General features: G+C 36.3%; 1 protein-coding gene across 2 annotated transcripts; it reads right to left on the bottom strand.

Moving 5' to 3' along the window:
* Positions 1-5,938: 5,938 nt before the first annotated feature.
* Positions 5,939-11,617, bottom strand: LOC121970178 (reticulon-like protein B18). Of its 2 annotated transcripts, none has more exons than XM_042520702.1 (9): positions 11,104-11,617; positions 10,847-11,009; positions 10,678-10,752; positions 10,365-10,506; positions 7,799-7,868; positions 7,651-7,716; positions 7,400-7,522; positions 7,085-7,253; positions 5,939-6,226 (listed from the first exon to the last, which is right to left on the bottom strand). In XM_042520702.1, exons 1-8 carry the CDS (start codon positions 11,537-11,539, stop codon positions 7,117-7,119), a joined length of 1,212 nt encoding a protein of 403 aa, XP_042376636.1. In that variant the 5' UTR covers positions 11,540-11,617; the 3' UTR covers positions 5,939-6,226; positions 7,085-7,116. The 2 variants fall into 2 exon arrangements, with proteins under 2 accessions (XP_042376636.1, XP_042376637.1); XM_042520703.1 differs by having other exon boundaries at positions 10,847-11,003.
* Positions 11,618-14,073: the final 2,456 nt, after the last annotated feature.

The raw sequence follows: 14,073 nt of genomic DNA, 5'->3' as shown, positions 1-14,073 counted from the left end.
CAAGTTGTAATAACACTCTGTAAACATAAGTTTACTACTTTAAAATGTGGTGGTTTTATGGATTTAATGCTGAGTATTTGAGCATTACCATATAATGTGAATAATGCCAACATATGTTGCTTAATCATTTTCTGTTCTTTCAGGTGTCGTATTATACAGTAATTCCATGTTGTGTCTTGATTTTTTCGATCGCATGATTATGACATGTAGTTTGAATTATTGTACTCGTCATATCTGGGAGAATATTGAACACGCATGAGAAATATATAAATATGAACAAGCTAGATAGTGGATATTATTAGATTGCATAGTTGGGCGGTAAGCCTTCTTTCTTGTGGGTCAATATCTGATTTTGGACATGGGCAGTAAGCCTTCTTTCTTGTTGAAAATAATTATTATCAGGTTCAAATGATATCAAATTAAGGAAAATAGTAAAAAATTAAATTGTGGACACATGCCAAGTAATAAACACTAATCAGGTTGGGCAATAGTAAGGAATCAAATTATTAATTCGTGTCAAAGTGCATGTGTACCTAGCTGACCTTTTTGGACATAATTGTGGCACGGGTGGTGGCTATGATCTTCAATATGTTTAGTGTGTTCATAAACACTAGACTATTTATAATACAGATCATTATTTGATTGTCACTTGTCCACATCATCTTAGAGTTGTGTATGATTGCTCTATGCATCATCTTGTTTTTTTTTTTTCATGTTACCAAGTTGTCACTTAGGAAAGTACCCATTATATATAGCTTTCACTCTAACTAAGCCACAATTGATCTCTATATGATTCTTCCTCTTGTAGAAAAGAGATGGAGGTTGTTTATGGTAACTCTCTTGACATTATATAGCTTTGTTGGTCCTTTAGGAGCACATCTGAACTCGATCACTTTTTGCTTAACCTAGAGAAGCTTACATGCAGTATGTATTAATATTGTTCTTTGCCTTTGCATTCAATCTGACTATAGTATCTCTTTTTGCTCGTTTATCAAATTAGATTGCCTCCCAAAAGGATGCAAGGGTTAGATGTAAACCTGCTATTCATAGGAGAACCTGCCCATAATTTGATCGTTACATTGATTTCCAAACAAGATTTTTTTTTTATTAGAGCACTCTTTAGATACACACAATTCTTTGCCTTCAAATCATCATGACTTGAAGCCGTAAAGAATTGATGTCCCTGCTCTTGAAGAGTATAGTGTGAGGTAGTTCAATTTTCAGCAAGTTTTTTGCACCTTTCTATCAATCAATGGCTCCTTCTGTCTGTACATTAATTTGGCATTTGAATCTGTAAGGATATCAATTGGCTTAACTTCCAATATCTCAGTTCCTTGAGCACATCAGATACATATTTTTGCAGGGAGAGGTAAATGTCTTCCTACCTATATGCTAAGAAAATATCTCAACCTGGGTTGGAAGTATAGATGAAAATAGGCTTTTAACCTCGTGATCAATCATCACTAGTTTGTTGATAGCTTACACAACAATAAGGTGAATACCCTTTTCCAGCAAGAGAGATAAGATAAAATAGTGAATGATCGAAGACATTTCTGATCATTTTAAGCTGAAGGAGAGCAAAGCTAAATTTATCAAATCATGCTCTAAAAGATTGCTTTAGACATCCAGAAATTATTTCAATTTGTATATCACACTGCTCTCCTTTTAAGTATCAATTAGAAAGGGACTTTCTTTGGTTTAGATATTTTGCATTCCAAATTTAGTTTGTTGGTAGTTCTCATTGCAAAACCAGACTGAAAAGCTTTCAAAATGCTTGATTTGAAGTGTTAGAAGGATAAAGATCAGAAAAACTAGACTGGCCTCGTTAGAGCTAGAGCAGATATTTGAAAAAACAAAAAATAAATCAAAATTGCATCTTTACCATTTCCGCTCTCATTGCATTACAAGTGCAATAGGAAACCAGGTTAATCTTTTAGCATGCCCACTATCTTATTAAAAAAAATTTAAAAATGCAATAGGAAACCAGGTTATGATTAACTTCGTTGCAATAATTTCTGGTTTGGATTATATTAAGTTCCCAGGAATGATAGATCTATCACTATATGATGTGGTTGAGATAATTGATGAATGTTTATCTTTTTAAGCATTCCAATTAGTCATTTTGTTACCTGGTGCTCTTATTGCATTTTCAACTATGATTTTTGGTCTTGGTTTACTAATATATTATTTATGTATTTTTACAGTTTACAAATCTCAAGTACTCTAGATTACATTTGAGTAGGAAAGATATTTGATTTTTGAAAACTTTGAATGATGCATGCATTTGCATGGAATGTAAATTGCGTATATTGTCCCATGTCAATTTCTTTCTGATGGTGATATTCTAGGACTTCTGCAGCATGTATAATTCTTCTGTTTTTGTTCTTTGTTGTAGTTAAGTAGACCAAATGATACTTTTGTTTGACAGATTAGAACAGTGGATGTTTTAACTCAGAAAACTAGGCATTTGAAGATGAAAAGCGGTGAGATTAGGGAAATGAAAGGCGCAAGAAGAATGGAGCAGTATAGCAAGTTGAACAGATTCTGATTCTCATAATTTAATGTAGCCTCAGCTTGATTTTTGACTCACGATGTTCTACCTTGATGTGTTGTTAAAAGAATGTTTTACCTTGATTCTGATATCTATTAGCTTTTGATGTAAAAATAATGTTTGTGTATTTTATAGATACTATTGTAAGAAGAATATTTATGTAATTTGTGAATATTTGTGTATTTTATGGATACTGTTGAATGAAGAATATTTGTATAATTTGTAAATATTTGTGTATTTTTTTGGTTACTGTCGATTTTTCACTGTTTCGGAAATCAAATTTGTGCTGTTAAAAAATATTGATATTACATCGGTTTTCCACCGCTACAAAACCGGTGTCATTAACTAATATTACATCGGTCGTATACCAGGGCCAAAACTGGTGTTATTAACATATAATATTACATCGATTTTACACCGTTGATAAAACGGTGTCGTTAAGTGATACTACACCGGTTAATAACCGATTCGAACATCGGTGTCGTTAAGTGATACTACACCGGTTTTAACCCGATGTCTAAAATGGCAGACCTTTTACATCGCCTTCATAGACATCGGTCGAAAATGTAATAGACACCGGTGGAAAACCAATGTCTATGAGGGTTTTTGTTGTAGTGGTCGGACCTGCAACCTCCTTCAACTAGACTTAAGGGGGAGGCATGTGATGCGGTGATGAGGGGCCCATCCTGCGGGGGATAGCTGCCACGGTGGAGGTCAAAGTCAAAGCGATCAACACTTAGATATCATCAGTCGATCGGTCGGACGAGCAGGTCAACGATCAGATATTATCGGCCGGTCGGGTGATCAGGTCAATGCTCAGATATCATCGGCCAGTCGGGCGAGCAGGTCAATGCTCAGATATCATCGGTCGGTCGGGCAATCAAGTCAACGCTCAGATATCATCGACTGGTCGGACGAGCAGGTCAACGCTCGGATATCATCGACCAGTCAGGCGATCAGGTCAACGCTCAGATATCATCGGTCGGTTGGGTGAGCAGGTCAATGCTCAAATATCGTCGACCGGTCGGGCGATCATGCCCCGACCGGGGGGAGAAGGTTCCGGTCCGATCTCGCCTTTGACATGGGGAGGTGTCAAATGACCGACGCTCAAAGGAGTTTTGGACGCCAGACAGGAGGAAACGATATGCAGAAGTCAGGCTGAGCAGCTACCCCGCTCGGTCAAGCAGCAGGACTCAACATTGGCACAGTGGAGCTCCTTCCGAGCGGACGCAACACAAGCACAGGGGAGTTATGGTCGAACGGATGCGACACATGCAACGAAATCTCAGCCGAGCGGGCAGTACACAGGAGCAGCGAAGTCTCGGCCGAGCGGCTATCCCGCTCAGCCTAGCAACTACCTCGTTGTGTTATCCCCCGACATCCTTTTGGAAGTTAGTGCCGCTGACACCAGGCATGGCTAACCAGAAGATCGTACGGCGAAAGCTTCCACTGTCACATCAAAGATATGCTCGGCCTGTTAAGGTATTGTGTTAAGGAAACTTTATTGACAAGCCTTTTCAGGAGGAACTTGGGGAAGCGTGCACACGCGCTACAGGAGCTCTATATAAAGGGGGGTCCAAGCATCGACGGATATACGTAATAGACACTATTCGTGCTACACTGTTCGTTCTTGTTGTTGCTCCGCCTTCTACTTCATCGTCGGTGACTAATTTGAGCGTTGGAGGGCCAACGTCGGGGACCCCTTCCCTGGCTCAACACTGGCGTAATCTGTGTTGCAGGTCGGAGCGGAGTCTACAGACGATCATCGGGAACGCCACATCCCCAACTTTCTATCTCATCGACTTTTGGATAAGATCACTATCTAATAGTTGTTATAATTGTTTTAAAATTATTTTTAAAGTGATTTTGATTAAATTAAATCAATGTTAATAAAGTTTAAATAATTTGACCAATGGTAAATAAATTTTTAATATAATAATGATTTATATAGTAATTTGATTAAAATGAATAATTAATTTTTCATATTGCAGCTGTTCCAATTACCTAGATTTTATATGTTGACACAGCTATTAGTAGCTGTGACAACTAAATTCTAAACCTTAAAACTTTGAATCTAAATCATAAATTCATTATCACAAAATACCTTTTATTAATTTGGTCCAAATTAATTTTAGACTTTATTAAAATTAGTTTAAATTATTCAAAAATATTTTAAAATAATTATAATAGCTACTTTAATAACTTCCACGTTGTAAGAGTTTAGAGTAGCTTTTTTACAAACCGTTCTAACAATTACAAGCTACTATAACGTTGAATAAGAGTTATTTTAGAAATAAATTTTCTAATGGGATGTTCTTTTATTTATTTATTTTTTAAGATGCCCATGATTCACATAATTTTAAAGGCCTTTTAATTTTTGTCCAATTTTATTCGTACCTTATATATATAGGGTATTAGTTAAATTTAAATTGTTCTGAATTAAATTCAATTTACAGTTAAGATGATTTAACCGTGAACCCCATCAAGCACTGGTGGTCATGGCGAACTGAGTGGCACCCGATCACTCTGCCGAGCAGGAGTTGCACGATAGAGGAGGGGAATGAGGTGGAGATCTTCTGCTTGCTTCACTGCGTGTGTGTTCTCTCTGCCTATGATCGCAACCTCCTTATATAGGAGCTCAGATCAACGATAGCGTTAATGGTCGATTAATGACCATTACTAGCCGAGCAGTGAAACGTGTACTGTTTCACTCATTATTACTCGAACGTTTAGATTCTGCATTACAAATTGTGCCCCAACTGGTCCGACATTCAACGCACGCAAGTCGTGCTCGCACACAAGTCAATATAATTCAATGCAATTCGGATCCTAGATTTGCACCTCCCCCTGCACACCTATGTATGAGAGAGAGCCTCTCCCCATGCATTTGTTCACATACTTAATACATGTGAATCAATATAAATCAACCAACAAACCTTGAAGCTTCCAATGTGGGAGTAAAGTCTCATTCATAATGAAGCTTCTCTCTTCTTCCACCTCTTCTTCATTCACATATTTAACAATGAGGTATGAGGTTCGAATCTCGACAAAGCCGAGGTAAATACCTCCAATCACTATTCCAAAAGCTAGTAGCCGCCCGTGATTTACCTCCTCCGTGTTGACTTTGGGACAGGTTGACGGAGACACTGGGTGCGAGCGTATTCACCTTTTTTTGCCACATATTTAACAATAATTGAATCGGACCTGACCATCAACCATTGACCATGCTGGATACAGTCAAAATCATAACAGATCAGAGCAGGTCATGGCTGGCTTGAAGCCTTCCAGTTACCACATGCTTCTTTTTCTAAATAAGAATAGAACACAATGAACCCTTTGATACACTAAACTACGACAATGCATAACCTATATGATAACAATGAGAAAGCAATATGCAAATTTGAAGTAATTACATTGAGGTAAAGAAGGAAAATGGAAATTCATTACAGCAACTTGGTTCGCAGTGTTCATTACACAAGATGAACAAATTGATGTCTATTTGCGTGACTATTGAGTTAATTTTCTTCGAAAATCTCAGCCTCATATAGCTTGTAAGTCTCTGATCTTCATCCGATGTCTGCACTCATCACTGATCTCTAAATGCCTTAAACTATTTGATACCTCCTTTTGCTGCTCCTCTTTTGAGATCCAGTTTGAACCAAGTGATATTGAACCCTGAGTTAAGTGAGAGAGGTAAGTGCATATATGGCATGTCAATGCTAAGTGCACAAAGGATCGTGTACAATATATAACTTATCGACAACAGGAAAAAATTGAGACTGCTAGATTGTCAGTTGAAGCGTTGAGAGATTGGCACGATGTCATAATCATCCATCGCGAATTAAGACAGGACATATAAAAAAATTTTAGAGGTAAATTATAACCTCTACATTATGTCTTTTATTGAGATAAAAATAAAAAATATAAATATCAAAGGATCAATTTGTAATTTTGAGGCAACTAAATTTGCTCATATGGAGCAAAATAGAAATCACAACAATATAGAGCCGACATTTAGATATAGTTAATTAGCAAGCTGTATAGGAAAAAGAGTGAAAATAAGAATTTATATATTTTAAGGAGTAAACCATAATATAATCAATTGCGGATCAATTTGTAATTTTTTATTGGAGAGAGACTCAAATCCAGCGGAGGACAGATCCTCTTGTCCACAACTTACAATTGCGATCAGATTGTGGCCACTATTCGGCCGCAATTAATTGTGATCCCTTCACAATTGTATGTGGTCCATCGCTGGTCCACTTTTTTTATGGACCAGAGGATCTGGCCTGAGAGGATAAAAATGGGAATCACAAATAATAGATATTGAATTAATATGTAGTAAAATATGAACTATATAATAAAAATAAAGGAATAATATGTAATACTTCTAAGTTTAAAAATCTGCTGATATTTTCCCATCCGCTATCCTGCCTGAAAGCTATATACTTTCATATGCCTACTATTTCAACTATCCGTATGAAGACGAAAATTCTTTTAAGATTGTCAAAATAGAAGATCTTTAGTGCTTGCCTGGATTAAGTAGCTCCTGACTTTAGATCTACTCAATCAAGTTGCATCATAGGTGGTGTTTCTCCAGCTACCACCATTCCTTGTGGTTGCTCTAATTCCTTCCCTTCATTTCCACTTTCTTCTTGCTTGACTTGTTGGCGATAGCGAAGCATCACAATGAAGATAAATGCTGTGTTTCCACCGATTTACAGTCAGTAAAGGGAAATGCCTTTAAGGGCAGATGACATATCAATCTCTTAGGCAATCAATATGTATACTAGTATCCAACAAACACGCATCAGTAAAAAAACAAACAGAAGCAACTATTTGCAGTACCTGCAAAGAAGCGTGTCTTTGCACTAAAAAAGTTCCATAATATTGTGGCTGCTGATGCTGCAATAAACTTCTTCCTACGGCAAGAATTCCATGCCTCCAGTACCCAGTGTGCTGCATTCTCAGCTGTATAATAAGTAAACAGTGATACTTGATACAAGAAGAAACCTTCACCAATAACTATCTATTACTTTGAAAATTATTGGTATTAAGATAACACAAAATTAATATGGTTTTTACTGGAATATCAATACCTGTTTGGTGTATTTGTGGTGTATTGAGACAGTATAATTTGGGTAATGTGAAGGTTGCAAAAAAGCCTGCATTTTTTATAACAGTTATAATCCAGTGCAAGTGCTAGTAATCCTCAGGAAAGAGAGACATTATATCATCACTCTTTACCAGTTGCCAGAAGCCTCCAAAAGGTTATTAGGTGGCCATAGTTTGCACCAAGGAGAAGAACTGGCACTATCTGTTAGGCAGTAAAATGGTCAAGTTGATAAAATTTGCTGGAACAAGACTGAGCTTTAACCAAAGAATATGATATTTGGTGATCTGTGGTTGAATAACATGGTCCATATGCCATCAGCAGCCATTGTCAAAAGACTGGCATGATTTGTTTATGTGAAAAGAGAATTTAAATAAATTCTTAACAATCATGTGTAGGTGAGTGTTATGTTGGGCGCCTGAGTGCAGCGGGCCGCCCGGAAGTGTTCCGGGCACCCTGCGTGGGCGGCCACAGGTGTGTGCAGGGTATCACCCCTATATATATACGTGTGTGTGTGTGTGTGTGTGTGTGTGTGAGTGCATTTTATCAAAATGAAAAAAGATCCTAATTTTACAGAATTTATTAGTAGTCACAAAGATAAAATATGCGGTACTTTTGTGAAGAGACTCTGAAATTCCACATGCAAAAGTAGTAATCTTTTTGAGAAGCATAACTATCATTGATTACTCATAATAATCACATTACTATTGAGGGCAAAACACAGATACAAATATTGGTTGAACCATCAGTAGAAGCAAGTGACTAGCATGAAAATTGAAGCATTATTGTCTGATGATGAGCTTTAACAGCCTGCAGCTGAGTCTGCAAATAAGGATGACTAGCTTGGACTGGTGAATTAACCTTAATAATCTTCACGTGTATTTACTTTACTTTTGTGTCAATGGCTACCTAGGGATTCCTATTAATTTCGAATTTCATGATAAATTGTCATGACTCAAATCTCCTGTTGTTCTGATCCTCCCACTACAACTAGTTACATCATCAGATTTAACATTGACTAAACATAATGCTGCAACATCTCTATACATAGAGAACTTAGCCCAAAAAAGGGGAATATGGTATCATTAACACCACTTCACGTTCCTTGAAAAAAAAAACACATTTACTGATTCTGTATAAGATTTGAACTAGTCATTAGATATCATCGTTTAAAATCTCGACTCGTATTGGAGTTTCGGTTTACGATCGAAACGATATAATTTCGGTATCATATCGGTATGATTTCGATATGTTTTAAATACAAAATATATTTAACTAAAAATAAAAAATTTAACTTAAAATTTTTAAAATTTAAAAATACAAAAATAATAAAATAGTTTTTTAAAGGGAAAAAAAATCAGAAACGCGGAGGCACTGCGATCCCACGGAGACCTCTGCGAGGTTGCGGAGGTCGCCACGTTCCCGCAGTGCCAACGGTGCATGTGCAGGGCGGAAGGACAAATTTTGCTTGACATGGTACGAAATTTTAAACTATTGGTGCCAGCTCAATTCTAGAGACCAATTAAATTTAGAACCAATAGATAGTGTCTTAATTTGTTTACTGTAAAAAATGAGGTAGACACTGTTTATAAATGAGTAGATAGAGGCGTTTGCCACCCACTAGTATCCTGAGAACATATAGCTTTTTGTTTGTAGCCTTTATTATTTTGTGTGGCAATTTCCCCTCTCTATTACAATATTTCTAGAGTTGTGGTACAGAAGGAACATCTTTCCAAGGGATTAATAACACAGTTAGTGGTAGATGAAGTAGATAATTGTTGACATAAAAATCTTTCTCATAATCTTAATCCCAAATGAATGAAGCATCTTCTCTTTTTCTCCTATATCGGGGCAAATGAATTCGCTGAAAACAAATGAAAAAATAGTCTACTTACAAATCAAACACCATTTGATGTGTCTTAGCTCTATAAGTTTGTGTGGGTCTGGCATTTCTACGAGCACCTTTATATAGGAATGACCTATTTAGATTAGTCAGAAACAGAATGAAAAATGGAGTTTTCTTGATAATTACAAAACCTGGTCAACTCCAGTCGAGTGCTTAGAAAATCCGACTTCGTGTCCCAGCTTTGAAAAAACTCACATTGACCTTGACCAAAACCAGATTGTGTGTGTGTGTTCCACCAAAAAAATCAATATGGCATTCTACAACCATGTGTATCAAAAAAATCAAATATCTTTACCATGACATTTGATTGGTTGCTCAAACATTTTTTCTTCTAAATGACATTGATTACCACTCAGTGTCTATCTTATGATTCATTAGTTTCAAATAGCTTGGTTGAAATAAGTAACTCATTAGTGCTAAAGTTTTTTTCAATTAAGTTCACATTAAGACTTATATAGGATGATTTCCCTTTTTTTCCTATAGACAAATTTTCATTTTGCCAAGAGGTCTCTTCTATCGTCACTTTTATTCATTTTTCACATTTTCATTAAATATAAAAAATAATCAATTATTTATTTTATTAATTCTATTTTCCAAAGAAATAAAATCACACAGCAAAATAACTTGATTTTCTCCAGCTAATTAAACTTAAAGCAATATGCGGCTGGCTATGAATATGAGGGCACATGCAAAAGATGAAATATTAGATATGCATATGTAGAATCAATCAGTAGCCACGAATGTTGCTTATGAAAATAATAAACAAGACAAGGAAGACAGAAATTGAGACTTGCCTTAAGAGTCCATGATGGATCACCAGAAAATATGTCTTGGGCCTTGGTTAGGAATGTGTTGACAGCCGGCAAAACAACTCGAGCAACACAAAGGATGTCATCTTCTGTCAATTGGAAGTATGCTCTAGTGGTACATTTCTGCCTGCGTATCATTAGAATCATACTTCCAATTTCTCAAATATACATTGAACAACAGGAATATGAACAAACTGTGATATTAATATACTTGCTCAGCAACATAGAAGATAAATGCATGTTTATGTGGAATGGATCCTCAATTAACGTGGGTTGGAGAAAACATTGCAATACTCACCTCTGAGATATTGTATTTTTGACAAAGGCGATGCTCGCGACCAAGAGACCAATGTGAGACGAGGCTGAAAGGGCGCTGCAAAGATTCAGTAGTGAAAAGAAAGCACAGATAATCCTCGAAGTGGAATATGACTTGTTGAGAGTCTCGTTATCACTGTGGTTAAACTAACCTAAATCTTGAGTCCGTTGAGCAAAAAGATGATAGGAAGAAAGCCGAACCAGATCCAAACCAAAGGGTGGATTTTGCAACATCTTTCCACATGATCAACTCGACAAATCGCTCAAACGAACCTTTTTCGCCAACAAACGGATCATCGTGGGAGATATCTGCATCTTAAGATGGCAAAAGAAAACTGGGTTATCCACTGAACATGTCAAGCCTAAAAAACACCGGAAAAAATTAGGGAGGAGAAAGCCAGCGTCGCACCCAAATGGGAACGGCTGGAATTGGGAGCGAGAAGCACAGATGTCGAGGTTTCCACGGAAGCAACCTTTTCTTTACCCCTCTTCCTCTTCTTTGCTCTCCCAACATCGTCGTCCTCATCATTGCCGTGAGTAACATCAGTCGTCCCCTCCCCAACGATTTCCTCCTCCGGTTTAGGGATTTTCACTCGAGATCTCCTCGAGGCGGTTGAAGAAGCTCCTATTTTCCCTCTTCTTGCCGGCTGAGCGGCCGCCATAAACGATCGCGCTTCGGCGACCTCTGCAGCGGCGACTGGCTTCCGCCTCGGCCTCCTGCGCGGCGGAGGCGACGGTAGAGGGAGTGGTTGCTGTTGGAATAGTGAAACAGGGTTTTCAGGGAGTGAAGAGCGAGGCGTTGGCAGCGATGTGGGCGGAGACGAAGGCGGAGGCAAGGATTCCATCAGTCGGCGGCCGAGAGCGAGAGAGAGGCGGCAAATTACTATATTTTTCGACTTCGAGAACGATTAAGATCTCTTACCCGTCGATTTTTATCTAACTTAGGGGGCGTTTGATTCTCTCCTAGGAATCGGAATGGGAATGGATATCATAGTATTATGGAATGAGAATGGGTATGAGCTTGGGTATCATTATTAAAAATGATGTTTGGTTAGTTAAATATTTTCAATCGGAATGAACCTAAATTTTCTTTTTTTACTCTTACAGGAAAATAAGAGAAAAAAATTAGATGGGAGAGAAAGTTAAATGTGAGAGAAACATATGATAAGAGAAAATGGTGATGATGAGAGAGAAAGTATGTTGGGAAAAATGAAGAGAGAGAAAGTATGATCAGAGAAAATGAGAAGAGAGTGCATGATAGGAGAGATTGAGAAGAGAAAAAGTATGATGAGAGAGAAAGTGTGATGAGAGAGAAAGTGTGATGGGGAAAAAATGAAGAGAGAGAAAGTATTAGGAGAGAAAATGAAAGAGTGAGGAGAGAGAAAGTATGATGAGAGAAAATGAGAGACTGAGGAGAGAGAAAATATGATGAGAGAGAAAGAGTGATGGAAAAAATGAAGAGAGAGAAAGTATTATGAGAGAAATGAAAAAGTGAGGGGAGAGAAAATATAATGAGAGAGAAAGTGGGTTGAGAGAGAAAACATGATGGGAAAAAATGAAGAGAGAGAAAGTGTGATGAGAGAAAATGCGAGATCAGGAGAGAGAAAATATGATGAGAGAGAAAGTGTGCTTAGAGAAAAAGTGTGATTAGAGAAAATAAAGAGAGAGTGTGTGATGAGAGAGAATAAAGAGAGAGAAAGTGTGATGAGAGAAAATGAGGAGAGAGAGTATCATGAGAGAGATTGAGGAGAGAGAACATGTGATGAGAGAGAAAGTACAATGAGAGAGAAAGTATGATGAAAAAATAAGTAGAAAGTGTGTAATGGGAGAGAAAGTGTGATAGAAGAGAATGAAGAGAGAGAAAATAAGGAGAGAGAGTATATGATGGGATGGAATATAGAGAGAGAATGAGGAGAGAGAAAGTATCTTGAGAGAGAAAATGTGATGATAAAATAAGGAAAGAGAAAATATGATGAGAGAGAGTGTGTGTGAAATTAAAAAAAATTGAACAAATATACTAAGGGTATTTTTGTCTAAAACTTAATTCACAATCCTATTCCATCAAAACCCAAGGGAGGGGGTGGGTTTCATCAATACCCAAATTTTTGGGTTTCATTCCAAAATCTTGATTCCATTCCCATTAACCAAACACAAGGTTTGGGAATGAATCCATTCTCTCATTCCCAAACCCATAAACCAAACGCCACCTTAGAATTTATTTAGTTCAAAACCTCCGTACCACCGCTAAAACAGCCACTTAAACAAATATGACCTGAAATGTGTATAATTTAAAAGTATCTATCTGAGTTATCCTATTCAAAAATTTTATTTTAAATTTTGGATAAGATAGTTAAAATTTTTTTTCATCAATTACTTTATCTATTTTCTAAATTTAGATTTGATAATAATGATTCTCTAAATTTAGAGAATGAAAATTTTATCATAAATATATAATAATATTTCTTTTCAATCTCTTTCTTTCACTCATTTTCTCTCCTTCCACTCATTCTATAAATATAATAATAATAAATAGAAGAAAGGAAAGAAAATAATAAAAAATTTAAGATAATGAAAATTTTAGGATAATTGATGTAATGTGTAGTGAAAAGAGATTGTCTAAATTTAATATAGTGAGTTATTTACCTTAAATTTTAGATATAGTGATAGGAAAATTGATAGGGATGCTCTAAGTCCGCTAAAAGTGTATAGAGGTTTTAAAAAATTAAAATTTCTTTTCTACTCAGTCCTGAGCATATCAAGACTAAGTTGGATCCGATATGGAATATCAAGCCTCATATCAAGCCTAGCATATGAGAAAAAGAATAAAATAGAATATTTACTTTTTAAAAAAACTTCTGAACTATACTAACAAAGTCGAAAATAATAATAGAAGATAATTTAAAATTTTTACCATCTTAAAAATTCATATAATCTGAAATTAATACAATATAAAGTTTGTAGGTAGATCAATGACTTTATTCAAAATTCATTAATTGACCTAAATACCTCATATTGTACTTATTTTTAGCTCAAGTAGGTTTATGAGATTATAAGGAGTCTAAATACATCCTCTATTACTATTTTCAACTTCCTTAGTGGTGGCTAGAGGTTTTGAAAAAATATAATTTTTTCCCCTTTCTTATTTTCTCATATGTTGGGTCGAATATCTCTACATCGGGTCCAACGTGATCATGAAATGCTCTCATATCAAGACTAAGTAGAAAAAAAAATTAGTTTTTTTCAAACCTATGTACTATTAGTAAAGAAGCCGAAAATAATAATAAAGGTTATATTTAGACTTCTTGCAACCTGCGAAATCAACAAGACCTAAAATAAATGTAATCTGAGTTCTCTAAGGCAATCAGTGAGTTTCGACCGT

This window comes from Zingiber officinale, chromosome 4A (assembly GCF_018446385.1).
Source record: "Zingiber officinale cultivar Zhangliang chromosome 4A, Zo_v1.1, whole genome shotgun sequence".
NCBI lineage: Eukaryota > Viridiplantae > Streptophyta > Magnoliopsida > Zingiberales > Zingiberaceae > Zingiber > Zingiber officinale.
Note: the sequence above shows the minus strand (reverse complement) of the source record. Positions and strands in the feature narration are given on the sequence as shown.